The sequence below is a fragment of the Stegostoma tigrinum genome, unplaced genomic scaffold (genome assembly GCF_030684315.1).
Source record: "Stegostoma tigrinum isolate sSteTig4 unplaced genomic scaffold, sSteTig4.hap1 scaffold_193, whole genome shotgun sequence".
NCBI lineage: Eukaryota > Metazoa > Chordata > Chondrichthyes > Orectolobiformes > Stegostomatidae > Stegostoma > Stegostoma tigrinum.
In genome coordinates, this window is record NW_026728132.1 from 450941 (window position 1) to 475954 (window position 25014).

Sequence of the window (25014 nt, forward strand, 5' to 3'; positions counted from 1 at the left end):
CACACTGCCCCTCACAGCATCCCACTCAGACCCATCCACCTATAACTCACTTAACCTACACATCACTGAACACCTTGGGAAATTTAGCATGGCCAATCCACCGACCTTGCACATCTTTTGACTGTGGGAGGAAACTCGAGCACCCGGAGAAAACCCATGCGGGCACATGGAGAATGTGCAAACTCTGCACAGAAAGTCACCAAAGGGTGCAATTGAGACAGCGGTGTTAACCAAAGCCACTGTGCTCTATATTATGCTCATTAAGCTGCAAGCATTTTTTTTAAAGAAAGGAAACTTACCATCGTCACAGGATGTGAGTGCTTTCAATTTTCTATCAGCTTTGAAAACTTTATCCATATCTGCTTTCACAAGGGCAAGGTGATGGTCATGGTGTGAGACTGGTTCGTATTCAGCAGCTCGCCATGCAAAACATTAACGGCACTTTCAATGCTTTTTTCCCTAGGGGCATAACAGAAAGACAGGAACATGAAAAAATCCTGAAATCTTTCTCCAATTTCAATCTCAGGGGGACCATCCATTCATCAAAATCCATAACCAAAGTGAAAAGTAATTTGATTCACTTTAAATCAACTATAACACTAATTTCCAAAGCTTTGAAAACTCAATGTCCTGTTTTTCGAAGATGTCTGCATGTTCCATGTAAAATCATGTATTTTCCACTGCCGACCAGGCTAATCATTGGCTCACTATGATCTCTGACTCACTCTCTCGCCCTCTTTGATTTCTGTAATACCCGCCATCCCTACCCTCAGCTACCTCTGCTCATATGCTCGAGGCTTCTCCAATTTTCTGATGTTCGTGCTAATGCTTTAAGATCCTTGCACTGAATGTCAGCAATTTTTTCCAGAAGCCTCAATGACTACTGCCCAGCGGCTCTTCCATCCATATTTATGACTATCAAGTGTTTTGAGAGGTTGGTCATGGGTCACATCAACTCCAGCCTCCCACATTCCCTTGATCCACTGCAATTCACCTGCTGATGCAGCAGATCCATGGTAGATGCCCTCTCCTTGGCTTTACACATATCTCTGGAACGTCCAGATAACATGGGCGTCTACGTCAAGCTCCTACTTATTGACCACATCTCCACCTTCAACACCCTAATTCCAAACAAACTCATCTCCAATATTGTGAGTAGGATTAATTTCTTATATTTTTATGCCAATTATATGGCTGAATTAAGTAAGTCGATTTAATTTTCAAACAAGTCTAGGTTCCTTCTTATTTTATCAGAGTCCAAATGTAAATTTATTCACATTAAAATTATTTGTATGTTGAAGCCATTCATCTAAGTTCTTATGACACTTAGAAAACATGATGTAGCAAAGACACCCAACATGTGCTGTCTCTATGATAACAAGGGGTCGAGCTAAATGAGCACAGCAGCCCGAGCAGCATCAGAGGAGTCGGAAAGCTGACGTTTTTGGTCTAGATCTTTCATCAGAACATGGACGCTAAAGAATCTGAGATAACAGGTGTCGAGCTGGATGATGCTGCTTGGCTTGTTGTGTTCATCCAGCTCTACACTTTGTTATCTCAGATTCCCCAGCATCGGCAGTTCCCGCTAACTATGTGGGCGCTCCAGTTTCCTCCCACAGACCAAAGATGTGCAGGCTAGGTGGATTGGCCATGAAAAATTGCCCGTAGTGTTCAGGGGTGTGTGGGTTCGAGGGGAATGGGTCTGGCTGGGATGCTTCAACGGGCGGTGTGGACTTACTGGGCTGAAGGGCCTGTTTCCACACTGTAGGTAATCTCATCTCTGAGCATGTGCCTCTGTGACAGTTCTATCACGATTGCATTGAGACTTACCCGTCGTATTGGCCCTCTAATAATGCGGCACTTCCTCAAGACTGACCTTCAGAATTGAGTCGCTGCCTCAGCATTGACCGCTGGACAACGAGCCACTGGTTCTGAATAGAGCTGCAATACCTCAGTCCCGACCCTCCATTCATGGGGCATGCCTTGAATTCTGACACCTGCATAATGAGGCACTGCCTCTGACAGCAATGCATTCCCTCAGTTCTGACCCACTCAGCACTGAAGATCTAACAGTGCTTCAATATATCAGTGTTGATCCTATGAGAATGAGGCAGGCAGTCAGTCCTGAGCCTCTGATAGAGCTACATAAAGCTCATTCCTGATGATTTAAACACATGCATACCCTCAATTCTGACACTGAGGCACTGCCTCAGAATGGACCATCTGACAATGATGCAATACCTCAGTTCTGACCCTCTGACAGTTCTGCAACACCTCAATCCGCACCCTTCAATCAGTAGGCACTCCCTCAATTATGAGCCCTTTGTGGGTTCGTTCTGTGACAATACCTCATTGCTGCAGTGTCAGTGCTGAGAGAGGGCCTTTTTATTCACTCATCAGTACCTAAGGCACTAGCTAATTGTCAGCATCTCAGTTCTGAGGCAGCGTCTCTTTGACAGAGTGTCAGCATCAAGGCAGACCCTCACTGTTATGGTGTCAGAATTAAAAGATTGCCATTTAGAGGGTCTAAGAAGTGGTGTTTCAGATTAGTCAGAGGGTTTATACTGAGGCATTTCAGATCAGTCAGAGCGTGCCTCATTTTAATGCAGTAAGACTTGAGAGAATGCCTCATTGTCAGAGGGTCAGAACCAAGTCAGTGCCTCATTATCAGACACAGTCCAAAGATGTCAGTAGCTCTGTTATAAGGTGATACCTCATTGAAGGATCATTCTTGAGTGTGTGCCTCATTGTTCGTGGGTCAGTACGGAAGGAGTGCCTCAAAACTGGGGAGAGCCAAGTAATTCGAGATTTGGTGCTGAGGTCAGTGCCTCATTGTTACAGGGTAAGTTCTGAGGCAGGCTCACATTGCTAGAGGGTTAGTTCTGAGTGAGTATATTACTTGCACACAGTAAATACTGAGTCAGTACCTCAATGCATTGGGTTCAGAGTTGATGGAGTACAACATGATTAGAAGTTCAGTCCTGAATGATTGCAGCTCTGTCAGAGGGTCAGAACTGAGGGGGCAGTGCTTTACTGTCAGCGGATCAGTTCTGACACAGTACCTCATTGCTGGAGGGTCAGATCTGAATGAGTACCACATTGTCAGAAGGTCAGTATTCAGCCAGTGCCTCAAACAGAGAGTACCCATGCAAATAAGCAGTAAAAACACCCATGTAAATTAAATCTTAAAACAGAGGCTCCTGCAAACAAACGCTAAAACAGAGAGCCTCCTGGAAATAAACTCAAAAACACAGAATGCTCTGCAAATAAACTCAAAAACACAGATGGCACTGCAAATAAACCATAAGACACAGAGCTCATTGTTTCAGGGTTTTTTTTAAACAAAGACCCAACCGTAACAAAACCATGAAATGAAGATCCTCCTGTAAATAAATGCGAAAGCCTAGAGCTCACTGGAAATAAATCCTAAACTACACTGCTCACTGTAAATAAACCAGACAGCCTTCTGCAAATAAACCTTAGAATACAGCCTTTCCATGTAAACCTTAAATCACAGAGCTCTTTGTAAATAACCCTAAAACACAGGCCTCATTGTAAATAAACCCGAAAACAGAGAACTCCCCCCGCCCCCGCCAGTGTAGAAGCACTGCAACACAGAGCCCCCTGTCGAGAAGCCATAAAGCACAGATCTACCCTGTAAATTAAGTCAAAAACATACAGGACACTGTAAAACACAGAGCCCCCTACAAGTGTACACTCAAACACACAGACCCCTTTAAAATGAACTCTAACACACATCCCCCAGGAAGTAGAGAGTCAAAGACAGGGCTAAATAAAGCCGAAAACACAGCGCACCTATTCCTGCATCCCAAGACCGAGCCGACCTGCAAACTATCTGTAAGACAGGGCCCTTCACAAATAAGCCCTAAAAGACAGAGCTCGCGATAAATAAAGAGCGCCCTGTAAATAAACCCTAAAACACTGAGTAAAAACCCAAAGAACTGCGGATGTTGCAAATCAGAAAACAAATACAAAGTTGCCGCAAAAGCTCAGCAGGTCCAGCAGCATTTGTCAGCGGAAAAACAGAGCGAACCGGTTCCGGTTCGGTGACCCTTCCACAGAACCTCCCTCAGTTCTGCTGGGCTTTTCCAGAAACTTTGTTTTTGTTCCTGATTTGCAGCATCCGCAGTTATTTCAGTTTTCAATTCACCAGGCAGTCAGTAACATCAAATGGTTGTGTATCACATATTTCCCAGTCAGACTCAAACACGCCAAACTCGTTCGCTCACGTGGTCTGAGAGAACAAGGTGTCGAGCCGGATGAACACAGCAGGCCAAGCAGCAGGAAAGCTGACGGTTCGGGCCTAGACCCTTCTTCAGAAAAGTGGTCACTTGTTAATCTTGTAACCTTTGGCCCTGAATATCCTGTGGTCTGCCCTGTTTACTCATATCGGTTAGCACTTAACAAGGCTTCCGGAGGCTGGCTGGTGTGTCTTTAGTGATACAGGGCCAATCGCCTTCAAATATCCTTTTGTGTGATTTTTGTGTGACATTATATCATAAGTCTCTTTACTGTTGTACTAAAGGTCCTCTTTACCGAAGCGCCCACAGCGCTCCATGTGACCACTATCGCGCTCTCATTCATTCATAACTTTACTGAACACTCACTAGGGTCCTCTGTTTACTGTTACGCATTTCATTCATTCATTCATAAAATTGCGATCTTGCCATACTTTTCACTAATAAAGGGAGACTATAAATTAAAATGTTCCTTCCACGCATTACTGCCTTTTCACAGTTTGAACTCGTGTTGCTGACAGTGTCCAAACCTGTGTCTACATCAGAGTCAATCCCTGACTATGTGTTAATTTTCTAATCTATTCAGAACAATATCTTCCCATCCATCGTGTCACCCGAAACTATGAATAATTACAATATTAATCAGCCCTCAACAAACGTCTCCCAGGACTTGAATAGCTGGCGGGACATCAAACAAGTTTCTGCTTTACCACGTCTCTGTTAGATACATATTGAATAGGGCCCGCGATCACTTTCAGAAAGTTCCTACTCTCTCTCAAAACAGCTCTTCCGTGAAATTGAGCGAGAAGAATGAGAAGGTCGGCAATAGTGAAATCTCAAGTCCCGGCCGCGGTAATCAGGCCACTGACCTTTCTGCTGTCATCAACTGATTGTCAGCCCAATCAAATCACATCGGGTTGATAATCTTTCTGGTGTCGTCTAATTTTAAAAAAATAAAAAGGATCCACACCAGTCATTGCCCTATTTCAAATACCTCAGTCCTGTCCCTGTAATAGCCCTCAATCCTGACCCGATTGGCAGTCAGACAACACTGCACGTCTACGGTACTGACCCTCTGACCATGAGGTACTCTCACAATGAGATGTTATTGTATAACATCCCATTGATTTCTATACTTCTACAAATTAAAGTCTTTCATCTGCCTACTCACAGGGATGCAGGCACTGCCCTGAAGCTTCCTGCCCAGCTAGGAATTCAGTGTAAAACTTTTGTTACTCTTTGTCTTCCCACACATCGGTCTGCAGACACTGTCTTAAGCTTCCTGACTGAATACAATTAGAATTAAACTGTGTCAAATAGGGTTCGGTGGGGAACATTTGTAAAGGTGTGAAACTTCTAAAGCGTGCAATTTCTGTCGCTGACAAAGGGGCCAGGGCACTGAATTTGTGATTTCAAGTTGCCAGTGTGTCTGGCTAGAACAATCTGTCCGGATAACAACTTGAAATCGCCTCATGCCATCAGCAGCCACTTCAAGAGCAATCGATACGATATCCTGTGAAAATGGGAACTGCAGATGCTGGAGAATCCAAGACAATAAAATGCGAGGCTGGACGAACACAGCAAGTCCAGCAGCATCCTCACTGTCAGAGGGTCAGTACTGAGGGAGAACCTCACTGTCAGAGGGTCACTACTGAGGGAGAACCGAGGCAGTACCTCACTGTCAGAGAATCAGTACTGAGGGAGAACCTCACTGTCAGAGGGTCACTACTGAGGGAGAACCTCACTGTCAGAGGGTCAGTACTGAGGGAGTACCTCACTGTCAGAGGGTCAGTACTGAGGGAGAACCTCACTGTCAGAGGGTCAGTACTGAGGGAGCACTTCATTGTCAGAGGGTCAGTACTGAGGGAGTACCTCACTGTCAGAGAATCAGTACTGTGGGAGTACCTCACTGTCAGAGGGTCAGCATTGAGGGAGTTCCTCACTGTCAGACAATCAGTACTGAGGGAGTACCTCAGAGTATCTCAGCATCCTGAGATGTGCTGTGTTCATCCAGCCGCACATTTTATTATCTTCGGGACTATATCCTGGTCTTTTATGTTCTTGATGTAATAATTGTTTGGTATCCTGTCTTTGTCTGTTGTAGTAATTGTTTTATGTATCATGTCATTGTAAAATGTGTAATTATTTTATGTATCATGTATTTTGTAAAGTATGAAGAGCGGGGACTGTCCGCTGCTCGGGGAGAATTACCTGCGAGACTCTGCGCTCTGTGCCGGGTTAAGTACTGTGATTCTCCACAGCTTGTACTTGCTTGGTAATAAAAGGATTCGTGTTTTTCTAAACAGGTCAGTGTCTTGTTATTGCAACAAATCCGTGAGGGTCTCCGAAAACGAACATGACAACAGTACTGATTCTCTGACAGTGAGGTACTCCATCAGTACTGACCCTCTGACAGAGAGGTTCTCCCTCAGTAGTGACCCTCTGACAGTGAGGTTCTCCCTCAGTAGTGACCCTCTGACAGTGAGGTTCTCCCTCAGTACTGACCCTCTGACAGTGAGGTACTGCCTCAGTACTGACCCTCTGACAGTGAGGTACTCCCTCAGTACTGATTGTCTGACAGTGAGGAACTCCCTCAATGCTGACCCTCTGACAGTGAGGTACTCCCACAGTACTGATTCTCTGACAGTGAGGTACTCCCTCAGTACTGACCCTCTGACAATGAAGTGCTCCCTCAGTACTGACCCTCTGACAGTGAGGTTCTCCCTCAGTACTGACCCTCTGACAGTGAGGTACTCCCTCAGTACTGACCCTCTGACAGTGAGGTTCTCCCTCAGTAGTGACCCTCTGACAGTGAGGTTCTCCCTCAGTACTGATTCTCTGACAGTGAGGTACTGCCTCGGTACTGACCCTCTGATAGTGAGGTACTCCCTCAGTACTGATTGTCTGACAGTGAGGAACTCCCTCAATGCTGACCCTCTGACAGTGAGGTACTCCCACAGTACTGATTCTCTGACAGTGAGGTACTCCCTCAGTACTGATCGTCTGACAGTGAGGTACTCCCTCAGTACTGATTCTCTGACAGTGAGGTACCCCCTCAGTACTGATTCTCTGACAGTGAGGTACTCCCTCAGTACTGACCGTCTGACAGTGAGGTACTCCCTCAGTACTGATTCTCTGACAGTGAGGTACCCCCTCAGTACTGACCCTCTGACAGTGAGGTGCTCTCTCACTCCAGTACTCTCACAGTGCTGCAATAACCATCATCCAATGGTACTCCCTCAAATCTGACTCTTTGACAAAGAGGCCCTGCCTCAGAACTGACTTGCTGACTGAGGTACTAACTCAATCCGACTAATTCGCAGTGCTGCAGTGGGAGCTGTGTTTTTTCATGTTGATTTACAGTGGGCCTTCTGTTTTGGGCTTTATTAACTGGAGGTCCTGTGTTTTGGGGTTTGTTTACAGTTGCCTCTGCGAGTTTATTTGCAGGAGGCTTAGTTTAAGGGAGGATTTGCAGGGGGCACTGTGTTTCAGGATTTATTTACTTGGAGCTCTATGTTTTACACTTTATTTACAGGGACTCTGGCTTTTATGGTTTCTTTTACATTTTATTTCCTGAATGACCCTTCTTAGGATTTATTTAAAGGGGTGTCTGTGCTTGAGAGCATATTTACAGGGTTAACAAGGTGTAGAGCTGGATAAACACAGCAGGCCAAGCAGCAGCAAATGAGCTGGAAGGCTGGCGTTTTGGGCGAGACCCTTCTTCAGAAATGGTAGGGGGAGGGGGATCTGAAATAAATAGGGAGAGGGGGCGAGGCAGACAGAAAATGGATAGAGGAGAAGATCGGTGGAGAGGAGACAGACAAGCCAAAGAGGCAGGGATGGAGCCAGTAAAGGTGAATGTAGGTGGGAGTTAGGGAGGAGATAGGTCAGTCCAGGGAGGATGGACAGGCCAAGGGGACAGGATGAGGTTAGTAGGTAGGAGATGGGGGTTTTGAGTTGGGAGGAATGACAGGTTAGGGACCCTGTACCCCAATGGTGTCAATGTGGACTTGACTTACTTCAAAATCTCCCCTCCCCTGACCGCATTCCAAAACCAGCCCAGCTGGTCCCTGCCTCCCTAACCTGTCCTTTCTCCCACCTATCCCATCCTCCCACTTAATTTCTCCTCTATCTGTCTTCTATCGGCCTCTCCTCTCTCCCTATTTATTTCACAACCCCCTTCCCCTCCCCCATTTCTGAAGAAGGGTCTCGGCCCGAAACATCAGCTTTCCTGCTCCTCTGGTGCTGCTTTTCCTGCTGCGTTCATCCAGCTCTTCACCTTGTGACCACAGTCACAATGATCTTTAATTGTAAACTAATCTGTCATATAATTTGATCTGTTAAGGTTACAATGGTTCCCGTGCCTCCTATGGAATACACAGATGCTCTCCCTCAGCTCTGTCTCTGGGAATGCAAAGCTGCTTTCTTCCACGCTACCCTCAGAGATAACACCAGCTTTAAACCGAAGCCTAGCCTCAGCCCTAATGTTCACACTTGCATAAACATGAAACCTAGCCTCAGCCCTAAATCTTATTTACTGGGGGCTGTGCGTTTATGGTTATGTACTTTATGTACTTGAGCTCTGTGCTTTAGGTTTTATCTAATGTGGGTTCTGTGTTTAATAAGAACCAAAAGAACTGTGGATGCTGTAAATCAGGAACAAAAACAAAGTTGCTGGAAAAGCTCAGCAGGTCTGGCAGCATCTGTGGAGGAGAAAAACGAGTTCACTTTTCAGGTCCAGCAACCCTTCCTCAGAATGGAAGGGCACCCAGGCTCGAAAAGTTAACTCATTTTTCTCCTCCACAGATGCTGCCAGACCTGCTGAGCTTTTCCAGCAACTTTGTTTCTGTGTTTAATAGTTTATTTACAGAAGGTTCTGTGTTCTAGGTTTTATTTACAGGAGGTTCTGTGTTTTCGGGCTTTTTACAAGGGACTCTGTGTTTTAGGAAAATTTACGAGCGGCTCTTTGTTCTGAGTTTCTTTTTTACAGTGATCTCCGTGTTTTCGGGAATATTTACAGTGAGCTCTGATTTAGAGCTTGTTTACAGAGGGCACTGTGTTTTAGGGTTTATTTACAGCTAGCTTTGTGTTAGGGTTTATTTACAGGGAGCTCTCTGATTGAGGGTTTGTCGGTAGTGAGATCTGTGTTTAGGGTTTATTTACAGTGAGATCTGTGTTTTTAGAGTTTATTCACAGGGTTTTCTGTATTTCATGGTTTATTGACAGGGTTTTCTGTGTCTTTGGGTTTGTTTACAGTGATCTGTGTTTTAGGGTTTATTTACAGTGAACTCAGCGTTCCAGGGCTTATCTTCAGGGCCCTCTCTATTTTGGGCTGATTTACACGGTACTCTGTGATTTAGGGCATATTTACCGGAAACTCTTGTGTTTTAGGGTGTACATAGATATTAGAGGGTCAGTATGGAGGGAGTGCCAGGCATCAGCCATCACCCTAACCTCAGCCCAAACCCTAACCTTCGCCATCGGCCTAACCCTAACCAGAACAGGAAAGAGCCTAAGGGGCCAAATTGTGGGTACGCACCCTTCAATGGAAGGAGAGGGGCACCTTCTTCCCCCTCTCCCCCAACCCGACCTACACCCCCACCCCCACACCCTATCCCATCCCCCATCCCAAAACCCTATTCACACTCCCCCTCTACTTTTTATTATAAAGAGGAATCCAAAATTAGCGGTGTGCACCCATAATCCCTATTTCTGGGGGCGCGGGGGTGCTAGATAACCCCCAGATTAGGGTTGCGCCAAAATAAAAGCAGCCTCTGGCACCCTCTCGCCGTGCCCCCCCACCCCGCAACCTGACCTTTCTGATAAGGGGGTGGGTGCCTTCCGCCTTTAAAGGGTTGGTTTGTAGGGAGGGTGGGGATGGGGAACCGATGCTGCCTTTCGGGGACCGAGCCGGCAGATCGCAGCAAAGATGAGCACCACCACGGGCGGGCCGCCAGGGGGCTGCAGTCACAAGAAACATCGCATGGGCCCAAATTATGCCTGCCTTTTTGTAGGTTGCATGGAACAGTCCCTCTTCCGGAGTTACACTGGCCCGAAACCCACCTCTTCCTCCATAACATTAACGACTGTATCGGCGCCGCCTCGTGCTCCCACCAGGAGCTTGAACAGTTCATCCACTTCACCAACACCTTCCACTCCAACCATAAGTTCACCTGGACTATTTCTAATACCTGTCTCACCTTCCTGGACCTCTCTGTTTCCATCTCCGGCAACCACCTAGAAACTGATATCTATTTCACCGACTCCCACAGCTACCTAGAATACATCTCCTCCCACCCACCTTCCTGCAAAAATAACATCCCCTGTTCTCAATTCCTTCACCTCCGCCACACCTGCTCCCAGGATGAGGCATTCCACTCCAATACATCTCAGGTTTCCTCATATTTCAAGGACCGCAAATCCTCCCCCCGACCCCCACAGTGGTCGAGAACGCCCTTGACCGCGTCTCCCACATTTCCCGTAATTCGTGCCCCCTCTCCGCAATAACAACCAAAACACAATCCCCCTCATCCTCACGTACCACGCCACCAACCTCTGGATCTAACGTATCATCCTCCAACCATCATCTGCAATCCGACTCCACCAAAGACATTTCTCCCTCCCCACCCTTATCTGCTTACTGTAGGGACCACTGTCTCTGTGACTGCCTTGTCTGCTCCGCACTCCCCTCCAGCCCCAATACACCTGGCACATTTTTCCCTGCAACTGCAAGAAGTGTTACACCTGCCCCTACACCACTCCCCTCACTCCCCATCCCAGGCCCTAAGAACACTTTCCACCTCAAGCAGATGTTCACTTGCACATCTGCCAATGTGGTATACTGCATCCACTGCTCGCGTTGTGGCATCCTCTACATTGGGGAAACCAAGTGGAGGCTTGGGGACCGCTTTGCAGAATACCTACACTTAGTTCGCACTGAACAACTGCGCCTCCCAGTCGCGAACTGTTTCAACACCCCCTCCCATTCCTCAGACGACATGTCCATCTTGAGCCTCCTGCAGTGCCACAACGATGTCACCCGAAGGTTGCAGGAACAGCATCTCATATTCCGCTTGGGAACCCTGCGGCCCAATGGTGTCAATGTGGGCTTCATAAGCTTCAAAATCTCTCCTCCCCCACCGCATCCCAAAACCAGCCCAGCTCGCCCTTGCCTCCCTACCCTTGTCCTTCCTCCTACCTCAAGCCCCAACCTCCGTCTCCGACCTACTAACCTCATCCCGCTCCCTTGACCTGTCCATCCTCCCTGGACTGACCCAGCTCCTTCCTACATCCCCATCTACACTCACCTTTACTGGCTCCATCCCCACCTCTTTGACCTGTCTGTCTCCTCTCCACCTACCTTCTCCTCTATGCATCTTCTATCCGTCTCCCCCTCTCTCTCTCGTTATCTCAGAACCTCCTTCCCCTTCCCAATTTCTGAAGAAGCATCTAGGCCTGAAACATCAATCTTCCTGCTCCTCTGATGCTTGACCTGCTGTGTTCATCCACCTCTACACCTTGTTATCTCAGATTCTCCAGCATCTGCTGTTCCTACTATCTCTGCTAATGCAGAAAACTTGTTTGATATCCTGCAAGCTATTCAAGTCCTGGGAGACGGTTGCTGAGGGCTGATTAATATTATGCTTCTTCAAACGATGACACGATGGTATTGTTCTGAATAGGTTAGAAAATTAACATGTACTCAGGGATAGACACTGATGTAGACACACGTTTTGCAGCTGTCAGCAAAATAAAGCCGTGAGGATTGAAACTGTGAAAGGGCTGTAAATGGGATGGAAGGAGCATTTTAATTCAGTCTCCCTTTCATAGTGAAAGGTATGACTAGCTGGCAATTTTTTGAATGAAATGCGGTAATATTAAACAAGCTATGCCAGTAAGAGGTCAGTAAAGTTATGAATGAATGAGACCGTGAGAGCGCTAATATGTAGTGCTTGTGGGTACATTGGTAAAGAGGACCTTTAGTACAACAGTATAGTAAAGAGGCTTGCACCAGTAATTATTTCCCAAAATTCACTGGAATCTGGGCTGGTTCCCACAGATTGTAAACTTCCTTTTCAAACAGTGGTGTCACATTGGCTGTTTTCCAAAAAGCACGTAACTATAGGCCAGTTAGCTTAATTTCGGTTGTTGGGAGAATGCGTGAATCCATCATTAAGGAAGATAATAGCAAGACAACTGGATATAAATTGTCTCATTGGGAACAGCCAGCATGGGTTCATGAAGGGGAGGTCATGTTTAATTAATTTGGTGGAATTCTTTGAGGACATACTTGCATGGTGGACAATGGGGAACCTGTGGATATCATGTATCTGGATTTCAAGAAGGCATTTGACTAGATGCCAAGGCTGCAACATGAGATAAAGTTGCATGACATTACAGGTAATGTATTGGCATGGACAGATTGACTAGCAGAAAACAAAGAGTAGGGGTAAATGGGTGTTTATCTGGTTGGCGGTCAGTGGCTCGTAGTGTGTCTCAGGGATCAGTGTTGGGACTGCAATTGTTTACAATTGATACATATGATTTATAGTCGGGGATGAAGTGTTGTGTGTCAACATTTGCAGATGACACTAAGATGAGCGGTAGAGCAAAGTGTGCAGAAGAACTGAAGGCCTGCAGATGGTTATACAGTCTAAGTGAGTGGGCAATGGTCTGGCAGATGGAGTTCAATGTCAATAAATGTGAGGTCATCCATTTTGATAGGAATAACAACAAAGTAGGCTATGGTTCAAGTGGTAAAAAAATTGCAGCATGTTACTGTGTAAAGTGACTTGGGTGTCGTTGTGCAGGAATCGCTCAAAGTAATATTGCAGCAGGTAATTATAAAGGCAAATGGAATTTTGTCTGTCATTGCGAGAAGGATGGAGTTTAAAAACAGGGAGGCTATGCTGCAGCTGTATAGGGTCCTGATGAAGCTCCACCTGGACTACTGTGTGCAGTTGTGGTCTCCTGACTTGAGAAGGGATATACTCTCACTGGAGGGGGCACAGAGGAGACTGACTTGGTTGATTCTAGACTTGAGAGGGTTGGAATATGAGGAGAGACTGAGTTGGCTGGGATGATACTCATTGGAATTCAGAAGAATGAGGGGAGAGCTTATAGAAACATACAAGATTATGAAGGGAATAGTTAAGGTGGAGACAGGGAGGTTGTTTCCACTGGCAGGTGAAACGAGGACGAGGCGGGTATAGCTCAAAATAAAAGGAAGCAGATGTCAGACTGAGGACAGGAGGAACTTCTTCACCCAAAGGGTTGTGAATCTGTGGAATACCCTGCCCAGTGAAGCAGTTGAAACTACCTCGCTGAATGTGTTTAAGGCAAGACCAGATCACGTTATGAACATGAAAGGAATTTAGGTTTATGGTGAGCGAGTGGGTGAGCGGAGCTGAGTCTCAAAGATCAGCCAGGATCTTATTGAACAGCGGGGCAGTCTCGAGGGGCCGGATGGCCTACTCCTGCTTAGTTCTGATGTTTTTCTATTATAATGTGATAGAGCCTCACAGAAAAAGGATATTTTAAAGCAATTGACCCTGCAATACTGAAGACGCGCCAGCCAGAGGTTCTGAGGAAGGATCACCTGACCCAAAACGTTAACTCTTTCTTTTCCCTCACAGATGCTGTCAGACTTGCTGAGCTTTTCCAGCAACTTTGGATATTTTCCCTGATTTGCAGCATCCGCAGTTCTTCCGGTTTTTACTGTGTGTTTTGGTATTTATTTACAAGGGGCTCTTTACTTACAGCCAGCTCTGTCTTTTAGGGTTTATTTGTAAGGGGCCCTGTTTTACGGATAATATACGGGTCGGCTCGATGTTGGGGTGTATTGACAGGTGCTCTGTGCCTTCGGCTTTGTTTCGAAGGAGCCCGGTATTTCACCTTTTCCTTCCTGGGGGATATGTGTTCGTGTTCGTTTAAAGGGGTCTCTGTATTTAAGCGTATAATTACAGGGGGTGAAGTTGATATTGTAGAAGTTTGTTTAAACAGGACTCTGTGTTTTAGGGGTTATTTACAGTGAAGCCCGCTTTTTACGGATTACGGAAAGGTGTTTGAGGGCCTCTGTGCAGGCGGCTCCGTGTGTGAGGGCGAGGAGTGCGGCTGAAGCTTGGTTCAGTTTGGGCCTGAGGCTCTGGTGAGTGCCAGATTGGGCTAGCGTGAGGTCTGAGCTTTTCCAGCAATTTTGTTTTTGTTCCTGATTTTACTGTATCCACAGTTCCTTTTAGTTTTTACTTTTTTTTAAGCGTTTATCTACAGGGGGGTCTGAATGTCAGGGTTTATACACTGGGTTTCCTGTGTTTTAGGCTTTATTTCACGGGTGCTGTTTGTTTTAGGAGGCTCTATTCTTTAGTGTTCATTTACAGGGCCATCTGTGTTTGGGGTTTATTCACAGTGAGCTTCGTGTTTTAGGGGTGATTTAGTGGGTTCTGTGTGTTCGGACTTAGATACGGGGGCTCTGTTTTCGGGTTTAGTTAAAGGGGCCTTTTTTTGAAGGAGTTATTTACAGGGCGCTCTATGTTTTAGGGTTGGACATCAGCGACCATCTCACAATGATCACTCCCACAGATCTGACTCGCCGACAGTCCTGCAATCTGTTAGTCATGAGCATCTCATCATGTAGCACTCCCATCAAATCTGACCCTCTGATAAAGAGGCACTTTCTCAGACCAACACAGTGACAATGCCACAATTCCTCACTCCTGACAAAGTACTAACTTCTGACAGAGGTAATTCCTCAGTGTTGAGCCTCCAATAGAAATGCAATACTTCCGTACTGACCTTCTGAATGGGTTTCTCACCATTAATTCTGAACCCGTTCCAATGAAGCTCCTCCTCTGTGTTCAGTCTCTCATAATAATGCACTCTGGCTGTTCTGATCCTCTGACAATGCTGCAATTATGTATGAATTATTATCTTGTATTATCAGTACAGGACTCCCTCAATGCTTCCTCCATTACACTGAGGTCTATCGTTTATATGGGCTCCAACAAACCTGCTCTTATTTAACGGGCCAGGCATTGCTTCACTTGAACAGATTTTGTCAAGTCCTGCTGATGTTTCTGGGAGGACTTTTTCTGACACCTCAGAATTGACCCCTGACAATGTTGAACTCCCCCCTCACTTATGACCGCATCTGAGCTGCAATACCTCGGGGTTAACCTCCTAATTATGTAGCACCCATGAATTCTAAGCCCCTAAAATGAGATACTGCCTCAGTATTGACCCTCTGTTACTCATGCACTAAGTCAGAACAACCCTCCAGCAATGTGACCCTGCCTCAGAACTGACACTGAGAATGAGGCACTCCTTCAGCACTGCCACTCTAATCGTACATTACATTGAGACATTCCTGTGTACTGACCCAATCAGGCATTCCCTCAGTACTGACAGTCTGACGATTGTGCACTCCCTCGGTACTGGACCTCTGATAATGAGGCACTCCCGGAGTACTGACCTCTCATTGACCTGTAACACCTCAGCCCTTATGCTCTGACAGTGTTTCAATACCTCAGTGCTGATCTCCTGACAATGAGGAGCTCCATCAGATTTGACCACCTGACAGAACTGCAATACCTCAGTATTGCCCCTGTAATCAAGTGGCACTCCCTCAATTCTGACCCGATCACAATGAGGCTCTGCCTCTCCTGAGTGCCTGAAAATGATGAAATCGCTCAGCACAGACCCTGCGACAATGAGGCCCTCTCTCATTCTGACCATCTCACAATGCTGCAATACATCATTCCTGATTGTGTAATGTGTGGGTCTCTCGCAATTCTAACCCATTTTTCATGAGGCACTGCGTCAGTTTTGACGCTGTGACAATAAAACAGCCCCACAGTTCTGATACGCTGACAGTGATTCAATACCTCAGTACTGAACCTCTGACAATGAGTCAGTTCCTCAGAACTGCCCCCCTGACAATAAGGGAACCCGTCATACTGACCCACTGCTTCTGAGGCCCTCCCTCCACACTGACCTCCCAGTGCAAAACTATTTCAGTACTGGCCCTTGAAATGTGAGCAACTTCCTTAATTCTGTCCCCCTTAAATGGCAGCACTCCCTCAGCATTGACCCTTTGACAATAACGCACTCCCACATTTCTGACCCTGTGACAATGAGGCACTCCCTCACCCCTGATGCTCAGACAGCGCTTCAATACCTCAGTACTGATACTCTGGCAATGAGGCACTCTGTCAGGACTGACCCCAGGATAGAACTGTAATATGTCACAACTGACTTCATAATTGTTTAGCAGCCTCTCAGTCTGACCCCACTACAATGAGGCACTGGATCAGTATGGATCGCCTCTGACAAATGCGCTCCATCAGAACTAAACCTCTCACAAAGAGGGACTGCCTCAAGACAATAAAATGTGAGGCTGGATGAACACAGCAGGCCAAGCAGCACCCCAGGAGCACAAAAGCCGACGCTTCGGGCCTAGACCCTTCATCAGACCCTCACTCCTGCCTCAAGACAATGCTGTGATTGAGTCAATTCCTTAGCCCTGAATCTCTGATCATGTGGCTCTGTCTCAGTTCTGTCACCATTACCTTGAGACTTCCCCTCCGTAATGTTCCTCTAACAATGAGGCACTTCCTCAACACTGACCATCCAGCATGGAGTCACTGCCTCAGCACTGACCACTTGACAATGAGACACTGGTTAAGAACTGACCTGCTCACAGAGCTGCAATACCTCAGTACTGACCCTCTCATCAAGGGAGACTATCTGAATTCTGACACCTGCATAATGAGGCACTGCCTCAGCGTTCACCCTCTGACAAACTCCTGACGACCCCCTGTAAAGGCTGACAGTCTCCCTGGACGTCCTATAAATACTGACAGTCTCTCCTGGACCCACAATGAACACTGACACACTCCCCAGGGACTCTTTGTAAATACCCACAAACACACACACACACACACACACACACACACACACAGGGACACCCTGTAAATATTGACACACACACACAACCTGTGACACCCTGTAAATATTGACACACGACCTGGTAATCCCCTGTCAATACCAACAGAGTCCCCGGGGACACACTGTAAATATTGACACATCTGTGTGACCTCCTGGAAATACTGACAAAGCCCCTGAAATCACCTGTAAAACTGACACACTCCGTGGGACCCCCTGTAAATATTGACACAGTCCCAGCAAATCCTGAAAATACTGACAGTCCCTGGGACCCTCTGCAAAGACTGACGCATTTCCCGGGGCCTCCTTTAAATACTGAAAAATTCCCGCGATCTACAGGGGTTCAGGGACTGTGTCAGTATTGACAGGGGCTCTTGGTGAGAGTGTCAGTATTTACAGGGTGTTCCGGGGAATTTGTAATTATTTACAGGTGCTCCCGGGAGTGTGTCAGTAGTTACAGGCGGTCCCATGGAGGGTCAGTATTTACAGGGCGTCTCAGGGATTGTGTCAGGATTGACAGGGAGACTTGGGGAGAGCGTCAGCAGTTACAGGGGGGCCCGTGGACTTTGTTTTTTCAGCGGGTGTTAGGGAGAGCTGCAGTATTTCAAGGTGGTGCCAGGGAGTGTGCCAGTGTTTACAGGGATTCCAGGGGAGTGTGTCAGTATGCACCGAGCCCCTATAAATTCTGACACGCTCCGCAGGACTCCCTGTACCTGAGAATCCCTGAAAATACCACCACACTCCCAGGGACCCTCTGTAAACGCTGACACATTTCCCAGGGCCCGCTTTATACACTGAAAAATTCCCTCGGCCTCCTCTGTATACTGACACACATCCCCGGACCCTTGTACGTATAGACACACTCTACACAACTAACCACAAATACTGGGATATCCCGTAAATACCGACACACACCTCACGACACACTGTAACTACTGTCACATTCCCTGGAATCCGCTGTAAATACTGAGAAACTCCCTGGGGCTGCATGTAAATACGGACACATTTCCCAGGGACCCCTCTAAACACGAACACATTCCCTGGGACTTCACCTAAACACTGACACATTCCACGGAACCCCCGAAAACACTGATAAACTCCCAGGACCCCCTGGAAATAATTACACATTCCCCATTCCCCCTGTAAATACCGATACACAGCCCGGAACTCCCGTAAACACTGACACACTCCACCCCCGGATACCGATACTCTCCCTGGGACACCCTGCAAATACTGATGCAATCACCGGGACCCCTGTAAATTCTGTCACACTCCTCGGGAAGCCCTCTAAATACTGACATATTCCCTAGACACCCTTTAAATACTGGCAAAGTCCCAGAGAACCCCTGAAAATACTGCCACACTCCCCAGGACCCTTTGTAAATACTGATATATTCCCCGGGACCAGCTGCAAATATTGACGCATTCCCTGTCCCCGCTATAAGTACTGAGAAACTCCCTGGGACTCCCTGTATATAATGACACAGTTCCCAGGGTCCCCTCTAAACACTGACACATTCCCCAGGAGCTCCTCGAAATACGGACACACAGCCCCAGATCCCTGTACAGACAAACTCCCTGCGACCCACTGTAAATCTTGACATACTCCCTGAGACCCCCTGGAAATACCGACACACCACCCCTCCCGGGACCCCCTGGAAATACCAAAACACTGTAGGGATTCTCTGATTCTATTCTATGATGCCCTTGTCCTGTGAATGAATAAATAAAGAAACCTAGTGAAGCCGCCAAACAGCATAGCCAGCAAGTGATAGACACATTAAAGTGATCCCACCATCAATGGATCAAATCTGAGCTCTGCAGTCCTGCCACATCTCGTCATTTACTGTGGTGCACAATTAAACAACTGATTGGACGTGAAGACTCCACAGATATCCCCATCCTCAATGATGGAAGAGCCCAGCACATCAGTGCAAAAGATAAGGCTGAAGTATTCATAGCAATCTTCAGCCAGAAGGGCCAAGTGGATGATTCATCTCGGGCTCCGCCAGCATCACAGATACCGATCTTCAGTAAATTCAATTCACCCCACGTGATGTCAGGAAACACTTGGAGACACTGGATACTGCAAAGGTCACAGGCCCTGACAATATTCTGGCAATAATACTGAAGACTTGTGCTCCAGAACGTGCCGCTCCCCGTGCCAAGCTGTTGCAGTGCAGTTTCAACGCTGGTATCTACCCGACAATGTGGAAAATTGCCCACGTATGTGCTGGATTGCAAACATAGGACAAATCCAACCTGGCCATATACTGCCCCATCAGGCTGTACTCAATCATCAGTAAAGTGATAGAAGGTGTCAGTCACATTGTTATCAAGCAGCACCTGCTCAGCGACGGCCAGTTTGGGTTACGTCAGGGCAGCTCAGCTCCTGACCTCATTACAGCCTTGGTTCAAACATGGACAATACAGCTGCATTCCAGAGAGGAAGTGAGAGCTCCAGCCCTTGACAACAAGACTACATTTGACCAAGTGTGGCATCAAAAAGCCCGAGCAAAACTGGCTCAATGGGTATAAGGGGACAAATTCTCCACTTGCTGGAGTCATACCTGGCACGCAGGAAAATGAATGATCTTATTGGAGGTCAGATATCTTCGCCCAAGGGGATCCCTGCAGGAGTTTCTCGTGGCAGTGTCTGAGATATAACCATCTTCAGCTGCTTCATCAATGAACTTGCGTTTATCACAAGGCCAGAAGTTGGGATGTTCCTGATGATTGCACAATGTTCAGCATCATTCATGATTCCTCAGATCCTAAAGCAGTCCTTGTCCAAATGCAACTGGATCTGGGCAATACCCAGGCTTGGTCAGACAAGTGGAAGTTACATTCACACCACAGAAATACCAGGCAATAACCGTCACCAACAAGAGACAACCACCCCTTGACAAACAATTTGTTACATTCACTGCATCCCACACTGTCACCGTCGTGGGGGTGAGCTTTGAACAAAAACTGAACCAGACTCACCACATAAACACAGTGACTTCAAGAGCAGGTCAGAGGTGAGGAATGCTGCGGCGACTAACCCACCTCCTGATTCCCCAGAACGTGTCCACTGTCTACAAGGCATAAATCAGGACTGTGATGGAATGCTCCCCATTTACCAGGATGGCTGCATCTGTAACAACATGCAAGAAGCTTGACTCCATCCAGGACAAAGCAGCCCAGTTGACTGACACGATATCGACAATCATCCACTCCCTCCACCACCAATGATGAGCGGCCTCAGCAGCACTGTGTACGATCTACAAGATGCACGGCAGAAATTCGCCAAAGCTCCTCATGCAGTACCTTCCAAACCCATGACAGCTTCCATCTCGAAGGACAAGGGCATCAAGTACACGGGAACACCTCCTTCAATCCCACTCCAAGCCACTCGTGATTCTGATTTAGAAATATATCCGGAATCCTTCACTGCGACTCTTCAAAAGATGGGAATTCCCTCCCTCATGGCACTGTGGGGGCAACCCACAGCAGGCGAACTGCAGCGGTTCGAGAAGGCAGCTCACCACCAACATCTCCAGGGCAATTCGGGATGGGCAATAAATGCTGGACCAGTCAGTGACACACACATCCAACAAATAATTGAAGAAACAAACTCTTATTAATTACAGTGATTTTTCACAGTCTCACAGCCAGCCATGCCTCATATACACACATCTTCGTGACAATGTGGTGACCGTAACCAGACCCACAGTGAGCCTGGGCTCATCCACACTCCTCCCAGTCACATTTCTGATTTGAAAAATACACCTTTTTCACAAGAAATCTCTTTGTATATGTACAATGTCACAACTGCAGTTGCGTTCTGTCCAGCTGCATATCAAATAAACAAATAAAGCATTGGACTTTGGCTCCACCCAATGAACCAAAGACCTCTCTTAGACATACAACAAAAATATTTACATACATGTGAGACACGGGGAGAGTCCGACAACTGAGTGGACCCTCATTTACCTTCAGCAGGAAAACCTCAGACAGTGGTCCTTCCCGACTGTGCCTCGGCAACAGCAGCCCCATCGTCCCAGTTATGCCCCAAGCTTTTAGTGCATCCCAGTTATGCCTCGTGGACACACCACCTGGTTACTGACAGGGAGCCTGGCAGCATCTACACGCTTCCGCGTCATGATGCGGTGACTGTAAATGGTCTCACAGTGGCCCTGGCCTCATTCGCACAATTCACAGGAAGTCCTACTTGACTGTAAACGGTCTGACAATTGCCCTCACCTCATTGACACACCTCCAGTAATTATACAGGGACACAAAACAGTCTCACACCGAGCATAGCCTTATTTACACTCCTCCCAGAAACTAAACAGTGACTGTAAACAGTATCACAGTGGGCCTGGCCTCATCTCCATGCTTCCGACTTACTATACGGTGACTGTGAACAGTCTCACAGCAAGTCTGTCCTCATCCGTGCACCTCCCAATAACTATATGCTGAAGGTAAACATTGAGCCTGGCCTCATCCACACACTCCCTGTAGCTATACGGTAACTGTAAAAGGTCTCACACTGAGCCGAGAGAGAGTAGGAACTGCTAATGCTGGAGTCTGCGATAACTCGGTGTGGGCTGGATGAACACAGCACGACAGGCAGCATCAGAACAGCAGGAAAGCTGATGTTTCGGGTTTCACCCACAGCCACTTCCAGGGCAGTGCACTGTGGCACAGGCCAACAAGGTGCACATAAACAATCTGACAGGATTCTCACCACCCGCCAATCTATGTTTTGTTGTTTGTTGGAAAGTTCTGATGATGACACATTGTACCAAATGACTTTTGTCAGTCTGCTCTGGGAACTACACGACAGGATCCAGCCTCTCCTTTTCCCACAGGGTCTCGAGCACGCTGCGTGCTGACCACGACCTGATGGACTGGCGGTCAGACGTTTGTTTCTTTGCAAATTTCACAACAAAGGACATATGTTATAGAACGGTCCAAATACTTGGAGCTTTCCGTGGCAGAGAGGCCAGTCCCTTCGTTCGCAACACTGGGATCAGGTCGTACCTCAGTACAGAGTGACACTTGGTCTTTGCGTACTGAGAGTCTACACACAGCTTAATGCACAACAAGGTGGACATCAGGATGAGGGTGACATTGGGTACGTTCTTCCCCCACTTAGCCAGAGCTGAGTACATGGAGTTGTTGCAGACACGGTCTATCTTAGGCTTCCAGTGGGAATGGAAGATGGCTCGGATGAGGGAAACAGTGCAGTGTGGGTGATGGGCCAGAACTGTGCCATGTACAACAACAGAGTGCCTCACACCTGATGACCAGGATTTGACCCACAATGTGCGAGGTGCACCAAGGCTTTCTGCACGCCCCAGGCACTCTGAACTGTGCGCCCAGCACTTTTGGGTAATCTGCCCTGACGGTGAAGGGAATGAAGGATCATTCAGGCCAGATCCCAAAGAACATGGCCTCACTCTTGTCTCGATTTACCGTGGCTCCCGAGGCCAGTTTGAAAGGGTCACAGATGCTCATGAACCTGCGCACTGACACTGGGGCTGAGCAGAGATTGGTGACATCGTTATCGTACAGGGACGCTTTGACCTGCAGGCCCGCTCTACCTGGAATAATCACACTTCTCAGGCTCACATCCTTACTGATGGACTCAGCAAAGGGCTCGATAGAGTGGGCAGCCCTGCCAGACCCTGGATCTGATGGGTAAGCTCTGTGATTCCCATACGCAGATTGAGACTGCGCTAATGATGTCGGTGTAGATCTGTCGGGCCCAATTGCAGATTCTCTCCCCAAAGCCCATTTTATAAAGCACATCCCACATGTTGGTCTGCAATATCCTGCCAAAGGCCTTCTCTTGGTCCAGGCTGATGAGGCAGGTATCCACCCCTCTGTTCTGCCTGCCGGTGACCGTATCCCTCGGAGCGCGAGGCTCTCAGAGATCGTCCTGTCCCCTGCAGCACAGGTTTGGTCAGGGTCAGTCACCAATCGCAGAGCAGACCTGACCCAGTTACACATGACTGAGACAGGATTTTGTAGGCAACATTCGCCAATTATATTGGTCGCTGCTTTCTAACTTCCTCCCTCACTCCCTTCCACTTGTAGGTCAGGGTGATGATACCATTCCTCATGGATTCGCTCGTAGTACCTGAAAGAAGCATACTGTCGTACAGCTCCAGCAGGCCCTGGCCAATCAACTCCCAAAGAGCTGAAGACAACTCGGCTGGAAAGGCATCACTTCCCAGAGTTTTATTCTTTTCTAAGGACTCGAAGGCCTTCTCCAGCTCATCCAGAGATAATGGTCGGTCCAGGCTCTCCTGCTTGGTGTTGTCTAAGACCCCCAGGATCGAGGACAGGAATGACTGGGTGTCATTGCGCTGGCTGTGGTCAGAGTGTCATACGGACTGGCTTAAAAGGATTTGCTGAGCTTCAGGATGTCAGATTGAGACAAACTTATCGAGCTATGTTCATCCTTCAGGCTGCTGAGCACAGAGCTCTCCTTTAGCATCTTCAAGAAGAAGGAATGTGAACACATCTCATTAGGTCACATGCAGCTTTAAAAGACACTGATTTGGCCTCCATTGGAATACTGTATCTAATTCCAGTCTCCCTGCTGTAGGAAGGATGTTGTGAAACCGGAAAGGGCTCAGAAAAGATTTACAAGGATGGTGACTGGGTTGGAGGGTTAAAGCTAAAGGACGAGGCTGAATAGACTGGGGCTATTTTCCCTGGAGCATCAAAGGCTGAGGGATGACCTGATAGAGCTTAGTAACAGCATGAGAGGCATGGATAGGGTTTATAGACACTGTCTGTTCCCTGGGGTGGGAGAGTCCATAACTGGAGGGCATAGGTTTAAAGTAACAGGGGAAAGATCTAAAAGGGATTTAAGGTACATTATTTTCATGCAGAGAGTGGTGTATGTATGAAATGAGCTGCTAGAGAGAGGACTGGAAGCTGGTACAATTTCAACATTTAAAAGCCATCTGGATGGGAAAATGAATAGGAAGAGTTTAGACGGATATGGGCCAAATGCTGGCAAATGGGACTACATTTATTTAGGATATTGAGTCAGCATGAACAAGTTGGACCAAACGGTCTGTTTCAGTGCTGTCTGTCTCTGACTGTTATTCTCTCTTGCTCCACAGTGCAGACCCTGAACCGCAAGATTATCTTGGAGGCCTCCAAGGCAGAGAGTGGGGCTTGCTGCCTCGACACCTCCTGGGGCTCCTCGGCGACATTGACCCGATTGTCTGCAGTAAGAGTAGGTTTTGCACGGGTTTCTGGAGTTTGAACAGTTTTGCCCAACTCTCTCTCACCTTCTGAACACTTTTCAGGACAAAGAGCTTCTTGGTATTCCCTTTGACTGCCTCCCACCGAGTGCAAAAAGGGTCTTCATCGTTCTCCAACCTGTGTGCTCTCTTTTGAGCTTCTTAATGATTTTTCTGGGGTCAACAGTTTCACATTCAGCTTCCGTGTCCCCTTGCCAGCCCCCTGGTCATCCTGTAGGTGACAGTCAGCCAGCAGGAGGCAGTAGTCAGAGAAGAACACCGGCTTGACTTCAATGGATATGATCGAGGACGTGTGGGCACAAACAGGAAATCTATCCAATGGGTGTATCGACCCGTCTGGCTATGACCAGGCGTTTCTACTCTATGCTCAGTCTGCAGGGGTGCTGAAGATGTTATGCAGCTTCGCAACTTTAACCGTTTCCATCAGAAATCTGGACGTCGAGTCCAGTTCACTGTCATACCCTCCATATTGTTCATTCGTGCCGATGATGCAGCTGAAGTCTCTGGCCAGAATGACTGGCCTGGACATCACCAGCAGCAGT

General features: G+C 47.4%; 1 protein-coding gene across 1 annotated transcript in view; it reads right to left on the reverse strand.

Annotated features, from left to right (window-relative positions):
* The window catches only part of LOC132207879 (utrophin-like), a 149776-nt gene extending 145848 nt beyond the window's left edge, over positions 1-3928 (reverse strand). Inside the window, exons 1-2 of the mRNA XM_059643724.1 lie at positions 3817-3928; positions 300-459 (exon numbers count right to left, since the gene is read on the reverse strand). Of these exons, the coding sequence (XP_059499707.1) occupies positions 300-357 (58 nt within the window). The 5' untranslated portion in view covers positions 358-459; positions 3817-3928. The remainder of the gene's footprint in view (positions 1-299; positions 460-3816) is intronic.
* Positions 3929-25014: the final 21086 nt, after the last annotated feature.